At 39.0% G+C, this 20656-nt stretch overlaps 1 protein-coding gene across 1 annotated transcript in view; it reads right to left on the bottom strand.

Moving 5' to 3' along the window:
* The window catches only part of diaph2 (diaphanous-related formin 2), a 462996-nt gene that overhangs the window by 83996 nt on the left and 358344 nt on the right, over positions 1–20656 (bottom strand). Inside the window, 1 exon segment of the mRNA XM_088080903.1 lies at positions 1794–1958. Coding sequence (XP_087937029.1) covers positions 1794–1958 — 165 coding nt within the window.

Raw genomic sequence — 20656 nt, 5'->3', positions numbered from 1 at the left:
CTGGATATAGCAAAATAATGGCACATAAAATAGCATATTTTTCACATAAGATATTCAAAGACACAGTGTCCGGTAGGGAAAGTGAGGCTGCATGTTATCTCTGCTTCCAAAGGCACAATTATTTAGAATTTACAGTGTTTTTTTACACTGCCTGGTGGATACAAGTAGACATGTTTATATATTAAACTATTTAGCAATTATAGCAAATGTATCTAATTTTACAGTTTATTCTAAGCTTCTCACAGGTTTTAACAGATGACATCACATCACCCAAATTCTGGCTCCCTGTTCATTTTAGAATTAATTGTATGATTTCACTGGTCACTTTTAGAGCTATTTTGGGTCTGGCCCCAAGCGTCATAAGAGAAATGTTGACCCCTTATGAGCCAGTTTGCAGCCTTAGATCCTCAGGTGGGGCCCTTCTGGCTGTTCCAAAGTCAAGGCTTAAAACTAAAGGTGACCGTGCTTTTGCTGTCAGGACCCCTCAGCTTTGGAAAAATCTGCCCGAGGAGATATGGCTCCCAGAATCAGTGACTTCTTTTAAATTACTTCTTAAAACCCATTTTAATAGACTTGCTGTTATGTGATCTATTTTATTTTGTCTTTAGATGTATTTTTTTAATTAGTTCTTTGATTCTGTCCTGATCGTGGTTAATTCTATTATTAGTACTATTATTTCTGTGTTTACTGCTAATATTTGTTGAGTTGTATTTACTCTTATTGGTTTGGGTTTTATTGTTATTTTTGTTCTGTAATTGTTTCTCTTTTGTTTTCTTCAACTTTATATTTTGTCTGGTCTTAGTTCGGCATTATTGTTTGTCCTCTGCAAGAAACCCTTCTGCTTTTGCTTTGCCTTGTTTGTCAAAGCACCAGGAAACTGTTTTTAAAGCTGCTATTTAAATAAAGCTTTTATTATTATTATCATCATTATTATTATTATTAACAATAAGGAAAGCTATTACGTTTTTCCTCATTTTCTGTCATTTAAATAATGCTGCAATGTTGGATGTTCATATTAAACATGGCCAGTCTCAAATGATGAGGTTAATGAGTGAAAAGTAATCACTGTGAGCAAAACCTCAGGCTACAGACCATTTTCAGTAGTCTTTTTCTAATGTTTTTTCTATTTTGACCGCAAGTTGATGTAAGATAGTGACATATGTCTTTATACCTGTTCCACACATGCTACAGCAAGTGAGTAATGTTAATGATGTACCCTAGCTGCTACTTTTAGCTACATCAGAAATGAAGAGGCAACGAAATAACAAGATGCAGAGGACACAGAAACAGTAACCAATGAGAGCAGTCTGAGCTTTTCAGGAAGAGGCGCTTAAAGAGACAGGTGCTGAAGCTGAGGCTGAAGGTGATCAGAGGCGTTCCAGTGAAGAAAATATGGGGAAAACAGTGTTGTTGCGATCATTAAAGCACATAAACATATATTTTGGGTTTCTACTATAAGAGGTATCAACTGGAAAAAGAGCATAATGGGTCTTCTTTAATACACATGCATGTATATTCAGGGCGGTCCACCCCCTGCTGAAGATTTGCTCCTGTGCAAATGAGTGTCATCCATAAAAGTATAACACTGTAATGTCCACACATGTTTTCTCCATCAGTTTAGACCTACTGAAAGTCTGTTGAAAATGTGAGCAAGTTCACATTTCAGTGACAGCTTATGTGTGTAAGCAAATGAAAGTGTGTGATAAAGAATGTGCATGTGTGGGCGGTGGCTTCTGTTTGTCTGCGTGAGACTTCTCATGTGCATGTACACAAACCATAAACTATATACTCACCATGAACAGCATGCGGAAGTTGGCCAGTTCTCCAAAGAAATCCTCCACACTGACTGAGTGGGGGTCGAAGGCAAAATAGCTGCCAATATTCTCGTAGAGCTTCTGCATGTTCTTGTGCATTGTGGACAGTTTTTCATACTGCTCACGCGCATGCTTGGAGAAGCCGTGAGAGGGACAGAGTTAAGGAAAAAAGGAGAAAAACATGTCTCAAACACAAACAGCATAAAATTAATAAAATAAAAAAACACATTAAAAGCTACTGTAATCAGAAATATAATGACACCTCACAAATGTGCTCATCCGTGACAAAACAAGCCATTGTGAGAAATGATCACTCCAGGGGCTTTACAGCATTCAAAAAGCCCACCTATGTCAAGGTCAACAAAACAAAACACTGGATAAAGAAGGGTCAGAGACAATCTAATGTGCTATTACAATAACCTCTCCAACTCACTTTGGAGTCAATGGCATGGTGAGCTAATAGCTGCAGCCCTGGAGTAATGGAAAGGTGTTTTGTAGTCAGCAGCATGACACAGATGGTTGCTGGAAAAGCTGATTGCAGTCATTGTTCTATTGTTTCTCCCAACAACAGTGGGGTCAGGTTGTTTTGAACCTCACAGCTCACGTCGCACTGTGTAATTTACTGAACAGGCGGAGCACTATTCTCCTGGTGAATGGCTATTGACAGCTGGCATCAGTTAAGCATTATCACAGCAGCCACTGACCTCATAGAGACTGCACTTGGACACTCCAAGACTCACGCGCCCTGTGTGGGATGACTACGACACAACTTCAGACAACACACACACACATACAAACAACGTGTGTACACCTCCATGTACAGGCTTGCAAACAAAGACAAAGAAAAAAAGAAAGAAAACTATCCGCAATAGAAACTCCACCAGCAGCAGCATCAATGCATCAGCAGTGGTGTCCAACACCTGCTGCGTCTTAAATCATTTTCATCTTCCTTCTTAAGCGGCTATAGTTATTATAGCTATAATATCTGTAATAGCTCAAAGCTTATCACTGTAATGTGGATTTAAATTGGTGGAAATTTAGTTTTATTTTTATAGCTCTGGCCATCAGTTTGGTCCTTTGGTTACAATAACTTTGTACTTGCAAATAATTGCTGAGATTTTTTGATGTGGCAAGGCTTTTGAAAATGTGTCCAACGGAGAAACATGCATCAGCAGTCTGGTGATCGGAAAGGTTAAAACACCAGCCAGTGGTTTTGCCAGATTAGCTACCACTTTAAATAAAATAGAAGTGAGCAGAGCAGTCATTTTTTTTTGCTTTTCCGCACAGAAGAGATGTCCAATATGAATTCAAATGAAGACTTCACTTAGAAATAAATCCATTCAAGATCAACAAAAACTAATTTGTTTGTTCCATGGTAATACGCTAACCATTGTTAGCCATCTTAGCACATAAGCAAACACAGATGGTTGAATATTAATGATACATTACTTATGTTTTAACTTTAAGTTAAGCAACTAAATACAATTTGAGTGTTTGCTCCTCCAACAACTGAGAAAGCAGGGTGATTTAGTTTTGCTAGTAATGGGCTTAAGATGTATAATAGATAATGAAAAATACAGGAAGTCATAACTGCGTATTAGCTTTCAATGAAACAATAGATTGGTTTACCGGGCAAGAAGTTCAGGCGTATGTCTGTCCTTCACTTGAACGGTAAAGAGGTGGGGTGCCTGATGCTTGTATTGGGATCAGTGAGCTTCGTCATGTTTTTTCTTAATTTACAGCACTCCACTGACAAATTAAATGGTGAAAGTAGCTCTCAAAATGCATATTTTTATTCTTTCTGTCTACTTCTTTCTGATATTTTAGAAATTCCTTTGGGATTTGTCATGCTGATACCCTCGAAAACGCTGTATTGACATGCAATAACCAAGGGAGGTATATGATAGATACACTGACATGATTATTGTCAAAAAAAAAGAGAAGCATTACTTATATTATGCCTCTTTATGCTATGCTTACATTCTAAGGCAGCAGCCTCTTGTCCACAGCGTCATGGGTGATGATAGACATTATTAGTGCTCATATGCAGTCGCCTTGGCAACATACACAGGCTGGTGATACAGCATGTGGCCTGTGATTGTCAGGGCTAAACAGTAACCAAGATATTGTTCTTTGAAAAATCTTCAATTATCATGTGAAAGCCAGTGTTTTTCTACAATGCCATTTATTCATGGTCTGTTTGTTTGTTCTGTCGTCTTGGTAGGCATCCACGTTCAGGTCCAGGGATTGTTCTGTTGTCCCTAGGCAAGTTATTAACTCACATTTTTTTGTTTCCATGTGGATATGAATAACACATGCGCATGTGTCTGTATGCGTGTGATGTATTTGTGCTCTTACTGTACATATGCTCACATGTTGTATGTGTGGAAGAAGGCCTTTGTGTAGCTGACAGGGAATAAAAGCACTGACAGGGAAGGCTGGTCGGATTACCTCCCTGCAAGCTAGTGTTTACCAAAACAGCAGCGGCGATGGCACAGTCCAGGTTAGCAGCAAGCCCACACACAGGCCCGACGGATGGACTCATTCTTCTGTCTTGCCTCTTCCCTGTCTTTATCTCCTTGTCTGCCTGGACCTGATTTATCCCCCTTGCTTCTGTCAGACTGCCTTTATCTCTTCTTTTGACCACCTCCCCCTCACTGCACTTGTGTGTGAAAACTCAGGGGCCCGACAGATAGATGTAAAAGCAAAAGTTTGCCAAAGAAAGATATCTTTTCAACATCCAAACTCCTGACAGTCGTACTGTATCGCAGTTGTATCTCTTTGGTAACGTCCTACAATGATCCTTGCAGAGAAGAAATCCCTTTCTGGGGACCAACCACAAACAGCACCATATGGTTCACAGTGTCATTTATTAAAACTGAACCTCAGTGCTTCATCCTAAAATACAACTGCAGTCAATTTCAAGTGCTACACTGAGCTTTACTTAAAATGCTCACACTAAACATTTACTGTGTTTACAAGCACAAAATAGTCCAGTTTTTGCCTTTATTCCAAAAGACAATATTCTTACTAAGCTGCTTACTTTTATTAATTAAAATAATTATTCCACTAACACTATTGTTTACATGCAGCTGCACTTGCATTAACTTGCCTTAACATGTTATTTATCACATCAAAATATGGAAAAATAGAGCAACTAGAACCGCTTGTTATGTTGCATGTTTGCATCAATGTAGGACTTTTTTCAGTGTCCTAGCGGTGGTTGACTTGTTTGGACTCCTTTCTTTCCTTCACCTTCTTGAAAAGGTCTGTGCTGCGATATTTGCACATATCAAAAAGTCTTTCATAAAGTTTCAAAGCATATGTGTTTTTCTTTCTGACCACAAATGTGGGATTTTCTTTGGGAATTCATCTCTAACCTACAGTCTTGCGAACTCTTTGCGAGGTCATTTGCGTTCAACATATCAGTGACAACCCACAGAGCCAACGGTAAACTGATAAGAAGCAGTGGGTCTCAAACTGCAGTAAAAAATCCACATATTGACAAACATATTACAAATTGGCTGTGTATATCCCCTTATAATGGTACCAAATAACCCCGGGATATCCCATTTCTTAATGTGAAAATGCTAAATTTGGAAAAACAAACTAATTTGGACTATTTAAAAGGAATATGCAGTTTATATGACCCGCATCAAACTAGAAATATTGTCATATACTGAATATTAAGGGAATTCTGGTGTGCATGTAACCGCAGCCAATGTCTAATTGGTCAGAATAGAACATTGACTCCACAGGATGAAATGAGAAAAGCATAAATATTTATAACAGAAAATCAGCAACAGGTTCATGCCAAAAAGCAAACCAAATATTAATGTATCAATTTAGCAGCAAAAGACATGTTGATATTATTCTGGCATGGGAAGCCTTATTAACGGCATTTAGATACAATATTGATTCCTCTCTACAGCAGAGTCCACAGTGCTTTTAGCTCGGAAAATGTTCAGGTCACAACTGTTGCCTCCCTTGTAGAATAGCAGTTAAAAAAACATTGAGTCAGTGGTTACTTTTGCTGCTTGTTGTGGCTTGTGGCTCTCTGTGTTTCTTTTTCTCTCTTAGTCTCTCTCTCTCTCGCTCACACACACACACACTTTCTCAAACACACATGTATGCACATGCACAGTGGTAGATGTGTCCCGCTGGGAACTGGACTGAGGCTGACTGGGCTTTTGCTCCTTGTATTTCCACATCAAAGACATGTCATATTGATGGAGCCTGACGCACACTATCCTGCAGCAACACAACCGGTATGCTGGAGCCTTCATCAAACACACACACAGCCAGAATGAACAGGCAAACACACACACACACACACACACACACAGTCGTACACTCATTCTTTGAATGTCTCTCTGTCAGGTTGTCTGTTACTCTTCTTCTTTCCCTCAGTTTCTCGCAGTCATTGTAGCCTTTATTGTCTCTCCCTCTGCAAAGATAAATCTTTTTATTATTTCTTTCTCCTTTCTTCCTGTCCGACACTGTCTCTTTCAAATGCATCCCCTTTATAATTCTTTCTACATTTCCCCTTGATATTCTCTCCATTAAATTTCTCGCTCAAACAAAAACTCCCTTCTTTCTCTCCTACACAGAGTGAACTTTCACAAGTATGCAGTCTGAGCTGTGTCTGGCATTCACCTCACTTTGGGCTTGAAGCAGAGCAGGGAGCAGAGGCGATGGGTCTCAAGGTAAAGCGTCATGCAGCCTTTGGTTGCCCCGACCCTGTTCGTCAGTCTCTGCTCTCCTCTTCTTGCAGTCCTCAGAGAAGTGCTACCGCCTGCACTTCCCGTGCACTGCACCTCAACAAAGCAAACAAAACATTTGCTCCAGGGCTGGAGGCTTAATGTTGCAAGCATGCATGTGGATGCAAGTGGATGCCCTTAAACATATCTGTTACTCCTTATATTTTGTCCTTATATGCTAATGGTCAGATTAGTTAATTAACCTTGCAAACACTGGCTTTTTATAGCTCTGTGTCTTGTCTTTCTTGAATTTCTGCCTAGCTCAGGAATGCTGTTTTTAAGACTATTTCAGTAACTGGAGCTGACACAACTGGAGGATAAACAATTATAGTTCAAAAAGGGCTCGTGGAAAAGCAGCAAGTCACTAAACATAACACACTAAGGCTTGGTTCACACAGCTCCACTTTCTGACGGCGTCTTATCTGACAGTGTTGATTTACAAATACAACGTCAGATGTAAAATGCGATGTTGATGGCAATGCTCTGCTAGTTCATGGTTTTATAATTCTCTCTCTTTCACTCCCAAATATCCTGTTGTTGCCAAAACCCACCCTGTCCTTGTCAAAATCTAGAATGAGTTCTTTGTCCTGCCACAGTGTCCTCATTACTGTGTTTAATCAGTCACTTTTTATCTGTACGTTTGACGTGCCAGAAAGGGTACATTTAACATCAGTAAGCTACGATTAAGGGCACTCATTTTTAACACCACAAAGTGACATCAAAATCATATCCAAGTCAGACTTACCCTAGATGTACTGAAAAAAAAAGCTTTTCTGAGCCAGACTCCATTCAATTTCGTGATAAAACCCCGAGAAAGAGGTGAAAAAAAATCCATTTATGAGCCAAAACAAAGTTAAAACAGTTTTCACAATGGCCACCTATGAGGATGGCAATAAATTACCTGGTTTGTTTACCTGAGTGCATGAGAGAGTTATTAAAGTGCTGCATAAAACCCTACAGCGGGGGCCCAAAAAGCCTCCTTAATAAATCTCCTGTAACCTAGTTGCATTAATGTTTATTTAATGCTTTTCCTATGTGCTGGCTGGCCCCTCCATCCAAGGCCCCACACTAAGCCTGCTTTTCTCCAAACCCCACCATCCCTGCTCCCTTTATCCCCACACCTCCTGCCAACAGCCCCTGTGGGCCAAATTACACCAAAGCTGCCCACTGACTGGACACAACCCATCATGTTGAGAGCGAGCGTGGGATGAGAGAGGGATGGAGGAATGGAGTGCAGAGGTAGGAAAGGGGAGAGAGAGACAGCATATAGACTTTCAGATGTAAAAAAAAAAAAAAAAGTAATTCTAGTCAGGCAATAGTTGCATGCAATGCAACAGTTCTTAAATTTTGTATAATACATCTAAAATAAGTTGTGTTTGCTTTGTGTTTTTTTTTAATTTCTTGCTTTTTAAAAAAGTTAAAAAGCAAGAAAGGGAAGGCAGAATAGGTAAGAGAAAGGAATTTCTCCTGTGTTGTTAGGTTTACAAGGTTTTTTTTTTAACCCCTGTTAGCCAAGAAATGACATTTTAGTATTCCTCTCCACAGTGTAAGCCAGGTTCCTAAGTGAGGGGGACAGCACCGTTCTGTTGTGTGTGGTGATACAAGCAGAGGGAGGTCCGTGGGGCGAGCAGGAAAGAGGCTGACAGTGTCCTGAGATGGGCCACGGCACAGCAGACACCGAGGCTCTCGGAGGGCATTAGCAGTGCAGCCAGTTCCGGAAAATTGGGATGTGACCTGATGCTGAGGTGGATGGAGGGAGGAGGGGAGTGTGTGAGAGGAAGGAGGCTGTAGTGGAGAGAGGGAGGGCTGGAGGTGGGAGGAGCTGCCAACATTTAAAGGAGACAGTATATTGTGTGTGTTTAAAGGTGCAGTCAGATATCCGGATGTGTCCTGATTTACTTTTCAGAAAAATGTAATTGTAAGTGTCTGTAAATATAGCTAAACAACCACGCTAGCAGGTTGAACAAACGGGCAGTGAGTTCCTTTAGTTTAAGTGGTGTTTTGAATGAAAATGTTTATGTTAGCAAGGTGATGTGCCCATATTAAAAATGTCACCAAGTTGATGCTAATTAAAAATGCTCACTATCTTAATTAGTATGTTAAAATTCACACTGTTTTCATTCACTGTTTGTCCTTAAACCTACATAAAGTAACACACTATGATTTGCACAAGCATAGATTTGCATTTGGGTGGTACGAATGTGTCCTTACTAATATTTTAAAAGGACAGAATTGTCCCCACCAATGGCCACATTCATGCCAATCCATTCATTAGCCGTTAAGATATTTTAAAGGATAAATGAAAACTGTTAACTGCTGGTGGCACTACGTGAAAAGTCAGGGTTCACAACTTGTAATTATTACAATACTATCTCTGGGAAAGTGAACGTCTGCACCAAATTCCACTGCCATTGACCCGATACTGGTTAAGATATTTGTCCCCTCAAAGTGGTGGACAGACAGACTGATTTACAGACGAACCAACTGAAGGACCAACACAATCAGAGCTAAAGAACTGCACAGCAACAGCTGTCTACTGTCTTTATACAAGGCAGCCAACCTGCCTTTGCTCACTGATTATGCTGCACTTCAGATAAAGAACATTCTTAAAGAACAAGAGAAATGGTGTTTCAGGCCTCTACAACCTCAGCTCATGTGAAATATAAATCTGAGAAGCCAAGGATAAAGAATTCAAGTCAGGTTCCTTTCACATGTGGAAAATAATTAAATCTGTAGCAAACTGAATACCTTGGTGAAACAATACTCTCAGAAAATTGCTGGACTTTGTCCAAACTAATCAAAACAAAACCTTGGATGAAAATCAACAGTGTGCCATTGAGAAACTCTATCCTGTTGATCCGTCTTTGTCGCTGCGCGCACGCACACGCACACGCACACACACACACACACACACACACACACACACACACACACACACACACACACACGGCATTTAGATACCACCCTCTCTCTCTGGCTTTCGGTTGGATTATAGAAGGTGCCAACAGGGTGGTGATTACTCGATGCCATCTCCCTCCCCTTCACAAAATGTAATTAATGTAATACTTAAGTGTGCCGCTGCACTGATCAGACTCGACTTTAACCTCTTAACCCTCAATGTTCTCCATGTCTCAAATGCTTCCTTTATTCACTTCGCAGTCAAAATATTTGAAAAAATAACAGCCTGCAACTTAATTTATTTTTACACATTCACCCTGTCAGGATAACTTCTTTTGATGGATATGTTGTCCCTGAAATAATTACGATAAATTGTGAAATGATAAATGACATATTTGTAATTTTGAGACCATTTGATGCCAGTGATACAATGATAATAGAACAGCATAATGAAACATAAAAATATATACATCCATACTGCACATTTTTAAAAGAAACTAACCCCTGTTTATATAAACAATAAAGTATATATAAAGTTAAGGGACATTTATAGGAATAGCCCAAAATTACAAATTAGAAAAAAATTTGGCCAACAAAAACAAAACCAAGTCATGCCTCTTGTGACTGATAGACAAGTTTAGCAAAGCTCTGGGAACACCGAATCTGGCTGGTGAGCTGCGGTTGGCTCCCGGGAATGAACGGTCTCAGAACTGGGCATTTTGCTATTGGACTTACAAAGTGGAGGATGAAGATGTTGAAGAAAAACAACAACTTTAAAAAAACCAACGGACTTTTGGCTTGTTGCCAAGAGGTTGGCAAGCTAACGAATATCAGGATTGCATATTCAACCTCAAAAGTGCAGCTGCAGGCTACTGCTAAGCTATGCTGTGTCTTCTTTAAAGTGTTGTTCAGACTCGTGAAAGGTGGGGGTGGAGAGTAAAAAAAACAGAACTGCTGTGCCCGAGTCTTATAATGGTCAGTGAAACAGCTGCTGTTTGTTTCCGCATCATGTTGGCTAAAATGTTGGTGACATCTGTATAAAAACAAACATGCATGTAAACACAATGTGCGATATTCTGGACTGCAAAATGATTGAGGTCATGTCCAAATATATCACAATAAGTAGATAACGTAATCATCATGACGGGCCTAACAGACATTCATAAGTATATAGTGTACAGTAGTGTATATAAAAAACATAGATAGCGCACACATCTATATTTAATAGCCGTGAGGGGTGTGTTTTTCACACATCACAGGCTGAGTGAATTATATCACCGCATTGACACAGGGGTCATAACCTCCCCTCTCTCTGTACTCCTCTCCATCATCTTCCCTGCAGCTCCTGCATCCCTTTTCTCTTGAAATTAAAAGCCAGATTTGATGTCAATTTTACTGTCAATTTATTCTGCCCGTCTGCCCCTGAAATATTTATACCTGTAGAGAGGAAGGTTGTTTCTGCTTAAGCATTCAAAGCTCTTCACTACAGCACCCAGCTGGTGTTGGAACAACTCAATGAGGGGCAGACTGGTGGGTGTAATGACTACATCTGATAAAGGAAAAGAGACTATATAAATTAGATATGAGGGGATTAGGTCCATGGGAATGACCTGTTGAATCATGGATAAGCTATTAAAAAAGGGGAGAGATAGCATGGAAAAATTCAAAAAATAATTTGAAGTCCACTATAATGGTGCAGCTGAGTGAGTGTATGTGAACACAAAACATTCCCATAAAGATTATTGAAAAACACACCCACGCGCATGCACCCACATGCTTTCATCTTTGATGACCTTTTATGGCATTGTCATCCTTTCATCCTCATCCAAAGCAATCTCATGTCACATCAATGCCCAGGGCCCGTGCTTCTCAGTGTAATTTTCACAGAGTGGAAACATGACAATGCAAATTCACTGTGTTTACAATGTTCATACTTGTCAAACTGTGAAAGGTCAAGTCTCTCGCTTCCCCTGACGCTGATCTAATCGGCAAACATCAATCCCTATGTCTACATTACAATGGCTCGCAAGATGCCCCTTGAAGAGACAAGTATGTGCAAGGACACAGACAGCACACGTGCCATTTAATAGACACATGCAAGCTTGTAAACAGTATTAAACAGTCACAAAAAAACTCTTTGGACAACTACATGCTTTGATATTTATCATTTGGGAAAAAAACAGCCATGAGAAAACTCTGAGATGTCAGTTATACCAAGTAGGGGTGTAACAATCCACTGATCTGGGTATATGTATTGATTTAACAATCACAGATCCAATTTAATGAGATAAAAACTGTGTTAGCAACTTGGCTAATTTATGCGATGTGAACAGGCTTAAACTAACAATGGTGACGAGTAAAAAAACAACAGAAAAACAGCATATTTTCCTATAAACCTTGACTGTTGTAATTGAGCTGATTTTGAGTAAACCTAACGGCACTTAACTGGTTACAATTATTTACAGTTATTTATATTTTGCTTTATTTGGTGGGCAAAAGCAAAAAAAAAAAAAAAGGTGGTGGCAGCCTCTTTCTGTATCAGATTGTGTTAAATGGTCAGGTGATATCATCAAGGTCCTTAATTTGAATCAAATCAAAAATGGCATCGTAGCAAACTTTGTGATAAATATTGCATAGATGTCAAAAACAAAGGACTGCTTTGGGATTGGGATCCTGGAGATTAAACAACACAATTGCAGGACATTATAATACAAAATAAAAGCAAGGCAAGTTCGACATTCGGAGGAAATTCTCAAGAATATTGCAGACAATAATAACACTACCGTGGTAACTGTAATTACTTAGCACAAGATTATAATTTGGCTAATTATTACCGTCAGGTAGACACATCTTTTCTAACACCACAGTACAATAAAGCGATTGCCATGCAGGATGGGAGACAACTCAGTTTATTGACTGTGCCGGCACTTATGGTCAGAATGTTTGCGGGTGTGGACAGGAGCTGACACACACCCTGCAGGACTGGGTGGGAATAGACAAACTAAGTGAGAGTAGGTGGGAGAGGGATTAGGAAAAGAGTTCTGCACAGGTCTCAAGTCCAAGGAACTGATATGATATTGTATTGTGATGAAACTAGTGAATTGCACCCCAACAACCAGTGTCACACATTGATAGATTTCAGTAACTCTAACCTTCTTTCCCTCAGCAAAAATAGAGCTGAAAAAAAAAAGAAAACAATCTGTTCCTCTCATAATCACATGTGATTTCAGTTTAAATATTCAGATGCATTTACTGAACACCTTAAAATATTGAAACATACAATATTGCTTTTTCCACAGCTATAAAGTCAAACACAATCGCCGCTGATCTGGCTCGCCTTATTTCTAGACAAATTATTAGAATACTAACACACTATGCTTCTAACCTCCTACTGGGGAGGAAATCCAGCCTTTTCCTCACAGTATGATCAATTTAAAAGACTTGTCTGGCTTTGCTGCTGAGGGAGTACAGAGAATGTGTGGGACGCACAGTATAGGCTTGTTTCCTTGCACACATCATGTCTATGTAGTTCTATGCGACGTTGACAGTGATGAATCACAATTGCTGGTCTGCACTTTTTTGTTTTATGCTCTGTCTCTCTGCCTCTTTGTTTTAACAGTCTTTATCTGCATGTACCAAGCGTTTTGCAAACTTACTCTCACACAGACACGCACACTCATTGTCCAGCCAGTTTCCACCAAATCATAACTACTGTAGGTGTATCGAAGCTGCACTGATGTGTGTTATATAAGTGGCACATTCAAATTAATTTATTTTATAGATTTCTTTCAATTGAGGTGTTAATGTGGAGACTGGTGGTTTAACTACTTGAGTTTTTATAAATTGTTAGCGTCAGACTGCATATATTAAGCTGAGCTTTATGGTGCGCAGGGTATGATGAGCATGGGAGGCCCTTAAAAATATAAAACCACAAAAACATAGTGCCAAACTGCTGCTGTGTTTTTAAAGGCAGAAATCTGTGGAGCTTCTGTCTCCACTCACTAATATGCAGCTACTCTTGCTTATATTCACTAGTCATTAAAATGTAGTAAAACAAATGTAAGACACATACAATCTTGAAAAAATACTTGCAACAAGAAAAGCAAAATGATGCAAATTAACACTTAAAAGAATAGCAAATTATCACTTATACTGTGACTGAAGATTGCCTGAATCATCCCGATGTTGTAAACTCTTAATATACAATCTGCTACTCTCGGCCACTTTAAACAAATGCAGGCAAGTATTTGAAAAGTGCTGTTTGACCAAGGTTTGCTCACAGCGTGTCCAGATTACATCTTCTTTGTGTGATCACAGTGCATAAAGCTGGAAATGGGACCTCTTAGGTGGCCACTTAATGCATGCTTCCTGATCAGACCAGTAATCAAGCCAGGCAGCGCAGCTTGCAAATGGACATCATGTTGGGTTGCCTTTGATGTGTGCCTCTAGACTGCTGAGGAGTGTTTTAAATGTCAATGAAATCTCCTGCCTTCATGCTGGACTGCTTCAACCCTCTGTGCTGCACAATGAACACAACATGGACTATAGCTGAATTCTCTTATATTATGTAAATTACATTGATAAGCTGTAAATAACTCAACAATAACATCAATCGTTGCCCTGTTCTAATACGGGAATGAGAGCAAGGGTTAGCAACTGGATCTGGAGAATATTAATTCCACACCCACAACAAAGGCAGATTTATTTAAATCAATTAGATATGTGTGAGCGTGTGTGTGAGAGAGTGAGAAATCTGACACCCAGCAAGGTCAACTAGTGTGGTTTTTGCACAAATCATTAAATTGCTCAAACGAAATGAAAATCAATGTCTAAATTGTTTCACTTATTTATTCAAAATATGATAATCAACCTTTTTAACAAAGGTAAGGCCATTTGGGCCAACAGCTCATATTTGCTGACACTTATGGCTTTCAAAAGCCTAAACTGTTGCAATGGAGATGATTTAACCCATTCGTTATCAACCAACTCATAAAAATTACGTCCATTCCAATGAAGTCTAGATCATGGACTGTAAATAACTACAGACAACATGACAGCTCCCTGAAAGTGGCTGCTGGCTACAGTATAAGTCATACACCCTACTTCCACTATGTGAGGAGATGGGACACGGGCCAACCTAAAAACTCAAAGTACACACCAAATACATTTTACGTAAGATGGTTTCTGTCACACTGCTGCTTCAAGTGCTAGTTTTTTCTGAAAATCTTGGTTTTAATAAGTTATTTAATGCTATCATGATTGACAGCAATGTGTGCCTATCGGTGTGCTTGCAATCAATGGCGCTGCTCAGTAATTGGTCAGATGGATGTAAGGGCAAGAACTAGACCACCGGGGAGATCGCTACTGTGTCACACGGTCTGTGGTCTGACTCCACCCAAATTCCCAAAATTATCTGATTGGAGTCTAGCCAAATAAAGTGTTTTAAATCATCAAAGTCAGCTGCAATAACAGCCACCTCACCTTTTTCATCAGCAATGCCAACTATGGGGCAAGGAGGAAGTGCAAGGCACATTTTAATCAAATAATCATATTGTTAAACATACACTGAACAGATGAATGTTACATACATTTTGTATAAACTGTGTTTAATATAATTGTGATGGAATATTACTTATACATGTCAAAATATCACATGATAGATTTATAGCTTATGCTAGATGGAATTGACAGTGGATGTGATTGTCAAATGAATAGAGGAGGTACAGAAAAAATAGGGAAATACTGTTTTGATTTGATTTACCTTGACAAAGTCAGCTTATAATGTATCCAACTGATTATATAACATATTCATTTCAGGAGTTTTTGAACATATTGGTTTCTATAAATACTTCTGAAATTTAGGATACTTTGAGCAGAGGTGTTAAATACAATACAAAATACACATAAAATGTATTTGGAAGCATTACTTAATTCATTTATATGAATTAACCATTCATTAAAAAAAATAATAAAAATTTGTTGTTATTTTTATTATTAGGTTAGTGGATTTCAGATTCTCCTTCATTGGAATATGTAAAAAAAAAAAACATAATAAAGTATTTTAATAAAAACAAATGCTAATGATTAATGAGCCTATTTAGAGTGGAAATCTACCATTACAGTATTATTATGCGTGTTTGGAAAATAATTGGTTCTGAATGGGTGAAGTAAGCATGCTTCAGTGCAAAAAGGTTGAGTGCAACTAGGCAACAGTTGTTCAAGTTTTAATTTGTTTGCAGGACAAGAAAGAAAAGTGGCAAGTTTGTTAAAAGATGGATACGAGAGAGAGAGAGAGAGAGAGAGAGAGAGAGAGAGAGAGAGAGAGTATATTGATCAGATTCCTTCAGTAGGACCACTGGCCCAGCAGCTAGCGTGACAGAGTACAGCTCCATTCAATAGCCTTATCATTACCACAGCACAAACCCATTCAGCAGGTCAGCCTATTTGGCCCCTGGTTTGGTGTGTGTGTGTGCATGTGTGTTTGTGCGTGTATGTGTGTGCGCGAGTGCATGCAAAGGAAAAAAAGAGGGGGGTAAATTTCGATTCTTTGAGCCAATGAATCCCATTATAAGACCACTTACAGCACATTTCTTTGTTCAGAAGACTTTCAGCCTAATGAAGTGTCCAAAGAGTGGAGTTAGAAGTAAAGAGAAGATGCTATCCACTGAAGAGTGTTGTGAAGTGCAGGTTAAGTTATTGGTGGACAAAACCACCAGCAAAGTGAAGATAGTGGATGTTACGGAATAAAGTTTGCTTTATTAATCTTAACTAGGGGCCTAAAAATAACTTTTATATTGTGCTGTTATGATCACTTCAGTATCCTATAAACGGTGCCATAGTGCTGTTTGATTGACATGCTGTAAATTAAACCCAATTTTCACATCTGGCAGAGGGAGGCATGACAAACACGACACAGAGGAATTCAAACAATCAGTGCAGAAGAATTAAGCTTAAACTGGGTTGTTTAAAATACAAAAGGACAACCTCATCCTTTATTAGATTACACTAAGACTTGAGTGGCAGAAGTAGCTGTCAAAGACAGGGAGCTGGAGAGGGAGAGACGCAGACCGGGGAGAAAGGAATAATGGAGCCGTCTCCACTGGCAACGCAGAGGCACAGGGGCTATTTTTAGCAAATTAATTTAAGGCTCTAAATAATTAACTGATAATTATCTGGCAATCAAGAGTAAGATAAAATGATCTCCCCAAGAGTTTTTTTGTCATGTGGCTCAGCAGAAGGACGGAGGAGCTTTGTGTGACTCGCCAGTCAAAAAAACTGTTGGGTGTCATGGCACAGAAACAGGGAAGAAAATATTTAAAAAAGATGGAAAATACAGTAATATGTACTTGCTTGAAGGCGAAAGGGATTTGCCAATGAATAGTCTCTAATGAGTGACAGAAAACTGGCACTTATAATTTATTTGTTTGTGGAATAATAGACGTGTGTAGCCGCTGTCTTCCATGTGTTTATCGCACAATTTTATGCGCGCGCACACACACACACACACACACACACACACACACACGCACACACACACACCCACGTGTAAACATAAGCAGCCGCAGAAGACGCACAAATTCTTAAGGCATTACTATGCAAAAGCCACCTGAAATTGCATTAATAACACTTCTTCCTCAATCTTTATAAATCCGTATCAAGCTATGAATCTCTGACAGGCTGACTGAGCTAAAATGGAAAGTGGTGAGTTAAAGTTTAGAAGTTTGGGTTGTGAGTACAATGGAGAGGTAGAGGATGTTTTGTGTCCAAGATAGGTAATCTCCACCCCTGACCCTGACAAGATTCCCTCTAAGGAGAGAAGAAGAGGGGGGAGGAAGCAGTGACAAGCAGTTGATGAACTGCCTCTGGCTATATGTGTGAGTGTCCTCCAACCTGTAAAAATAAAATTACTTCCATTGCCAGTTCATCTCCTTCTTACCAAGTATCTCCTCTCACTTCTTGTCTCCATCTCTCTGACCCTCTGTTATTTTACTCCTGCTCTCTTCTGTCACATTATTTCCTCAGTTCACCTGAAAGTGATCGGCATAGAATTGATTGTCAAACTAAGTATGCAAATCTGTCAATCCATCTTTCTCTCTGCCACTTGTATTTTTTTTTATTTTTTGACGCTTACCTCCATGGAAAAAAAAAGGTAAAAAATACTAGAAGAAAATATCTTAAAGTATATTCCTTTATAATGCTACTGTTGAATTAAACATCACTTTAAAAGAAAACCAAACCTGTGCAATGACCATTTGTATATGAACTCATTTTTGTCTCCTTGAACTTGTCAAAAAAACATTTATTTTTCTCAAGTCTCCACAGTAAACAAAGAATCCAAGATTCTAAATGAAGTGAAGTAATTAGGGACCAGGTTTAACAACAGCAAATAAATATCAAAACATCTCTTAACAAATATATATGCAGTATAATCCAGGTCTCATTTACTGTATCTACTGGTATGTTAGGTACTTCCCAAACACGTGCATCATCGCTAAAATGTTACAGGATAAAACACACACCAGAAGTATGTGCACATGCGCATGACCTCAGCTTGAGCAACTACTACTGCTATTCAACTCAAAAGTTTGTACTGCCGTGTTTTAAATTGTAATGTTTTAGCAAAAAAGCGTGAGGGATGGAAAATTAATATTTTGATATAGTTTTATGGCTCAAAAATATAATGTGGCTCAAAAAATAAATAAATGAATGCAACTGTTGCATCAATCAATTTAATTTTGTTTTAAATCAATTAACACATAAATGTGAGTTTAAACTGCTAACAATGTTACGCTGATGTGATTATCAACATTATTTTGTCAACACAATTCATCAAAATTATGTTCGCAACTTAAAAGGTTTATCTAGATCCATAAATAAGAATTTCTATCCTGCAACCATGCATTTAATTAGGCAGCGGTGACAGGTCCCCTGAATTACTTTTTAGAATGTTCGTTTTTTTGGGATTCTTTGTTCACTTTAGAGGTATACGAGAAACACATAGTATTATTCATAAATTCATGGTAACATGCAGTGAGAATTTGACACACAGCTGGTCATTTTGCAGGTGGTGTATTCCTTTAAGGCAGCGGTGGCCAAACTTTCTTGATTGTTATACAGTGAGTCACTGGCCAAATAATAGCAAAAGCAGCAACACTACCAAACTTTAGTTTGGCATTACTATGGTCTATTGGTGTGCTAATATATTCTTTATCTTCCGTGTTTCCAGGTCCATCACCATGTTTACTGAGATAAATGTTTTTATTAACTAGTAATTAATCAGTCGGGACATGTATTGTTCCAATAAAGAAGTGCAATGACAGGACTTGACAGCAAGATCATAATCAAACTAGGCTGTGCAATGCCCATGTAGTTCACCTAAGTAGAAATATGCGCATAACAAAAAAAAAATTGAGATAATTTTGCAAAGACTCTGCTCAATGTGTCGAATTTAGTCCACTTAAACATTAAAACAAATGTATGTTTGCAGTGAAGATATGTGCAAGTTTAGTTTTTAAAATTCCAACTAGCATTTTTTAAATTGGGCAGCGGCCATATTTAGTCCGCAGGCTGCAGTTTGGCAAATCCCTGCTTTAAGGCTACAAAATGAACTGTGTTAAATGTCAACAGATCACATCTTAATATACACACCAACAATTAGTTTCATGTCTATGGACGGCACTTTGAAGCCTGTTCATAACTGCCTTCATCAGTGTAGCTTTGTTAGAGTTAACCAGACAAAAAAGGACAAAACTTAGACAATTACAACAGACAAACATGGCCGACAACAAACAAAAGTCTATAGACACCACGACCAATGCAACAAGCATTATTAAGCCACATTCATCAAACAGCCTTCATATGGGATCAACAGTAAGCAGCCAACTCATCTATGTTCTTTTGTTCTCACTATGAAACACACCTGACTTGAAAGGTAGCCGACTAAAATACCTGTGATAAAAAGTACTCAAGTAAAAGTAAAAATAAGTACACAAATAAATACATTTCTTTACAGTAATAAGAGTAAATGTAATTCATCACTTCCACCCCTACATTCTGTATGTTTGCATACTGTGTCCTTTTTAGGGCTTTAGGATTTTGGAGAGGGCGCAATTAGCTTGACAGTGTGACACGCTTTGGTGAGAGCTCAGGTTGACAGGCCTACCTAGCCTCCCCACTGCGCAACCTTTTATAAAATCAATGCCACCACTAAACACCACTCTCCCCTGCAGAGCTGGGCCCTGTTACAGCATCCTTCCCCTTCTAGTGTGGGGAGGAAAACACAGACAAACAGATAAATTAGAGCCTCCCTAGCTGCCCTCCTCTCATCCTCCAGCCTGTCTACCATTGTGAAGTGACTACACTTCTGTCAGTAATATATAAAAAAAAGGACGAGTCTTTTATTGAAACAAGAATCCCTGCATTTAAACTTCACGTTCTTCAGCCAATTATATTTTCTTTTCTCTACAAAAACATAGTGCTATCTGTGAAAATCATTGTTATTGGCTTAATTGGTTTGTCGATGGGTGACATACAAAAAAAAAGGTTTTGGAGGCTTTCTACACATCCGAGAACAGGATCTGAAAAGTGAGTGGACCGCCGAAGACAACATTTGCTCACATTATCTCTGCTGCGTTACATAAATTGTTCTCTCTGGAAAATACGGCAAGAAATATGTATTATTACACCATGAACAAAAAGGAGTGTGAGGAAGCCGCGTAGAAAGGGGACCAAAAGCATGCTCTGCTAGACGAGTAAATAGACAATAGACTTATTGTCATGTCTTTTTTGTTGTGCACCTCGTGGAAGGAGCTTTCATAGACTCTTCTCTGAGCACATATTTAGAGAAGGACTGGCTTTGGGCACTTGCAAACATTTGACAGTGATAATGGTGTTGGTGGAAAAAGCCAGACATCAAGACCCCAACACCTCCTTTTGCAAACGAAACATCCTTTGATTGCTGCAGTGCACAGTGTTTCTTGGCAAGTGGCATGCAAAGACACTGAGATCAATGCTGGGACTCATCAGTTTCACAGGACGTTTATCAAGACGGGAATCTGAGTAACACACAAACACAGCAAAACTCTTCAGGTATGTAGCTTGGCTGTGTTATCTGCTACAACTGCTCCATTTGGCAGTCTGTTGCTCTAATTTGCATCAGATTACATGCCCACAGAGACAAACTCT

Source organism: Plectropomus leopardus, chromosome 8, assembly GCF_026936395.1.
Source record: "Plectropomus leopardus strain MGB_pleo_1.0 chromosome 8, ASM2693639v1, whole genome shotgun sequence".
NCBI classification, from domain to species: Eukaryota; Metazoa; Chordata; class Actinopteri; order Perciformes; family Serranidae; genus Plectropomus; species Plectropomus leopardus.
This window is presented reverse-complemented; position numbering and strand designations above follow the sequence as displayed.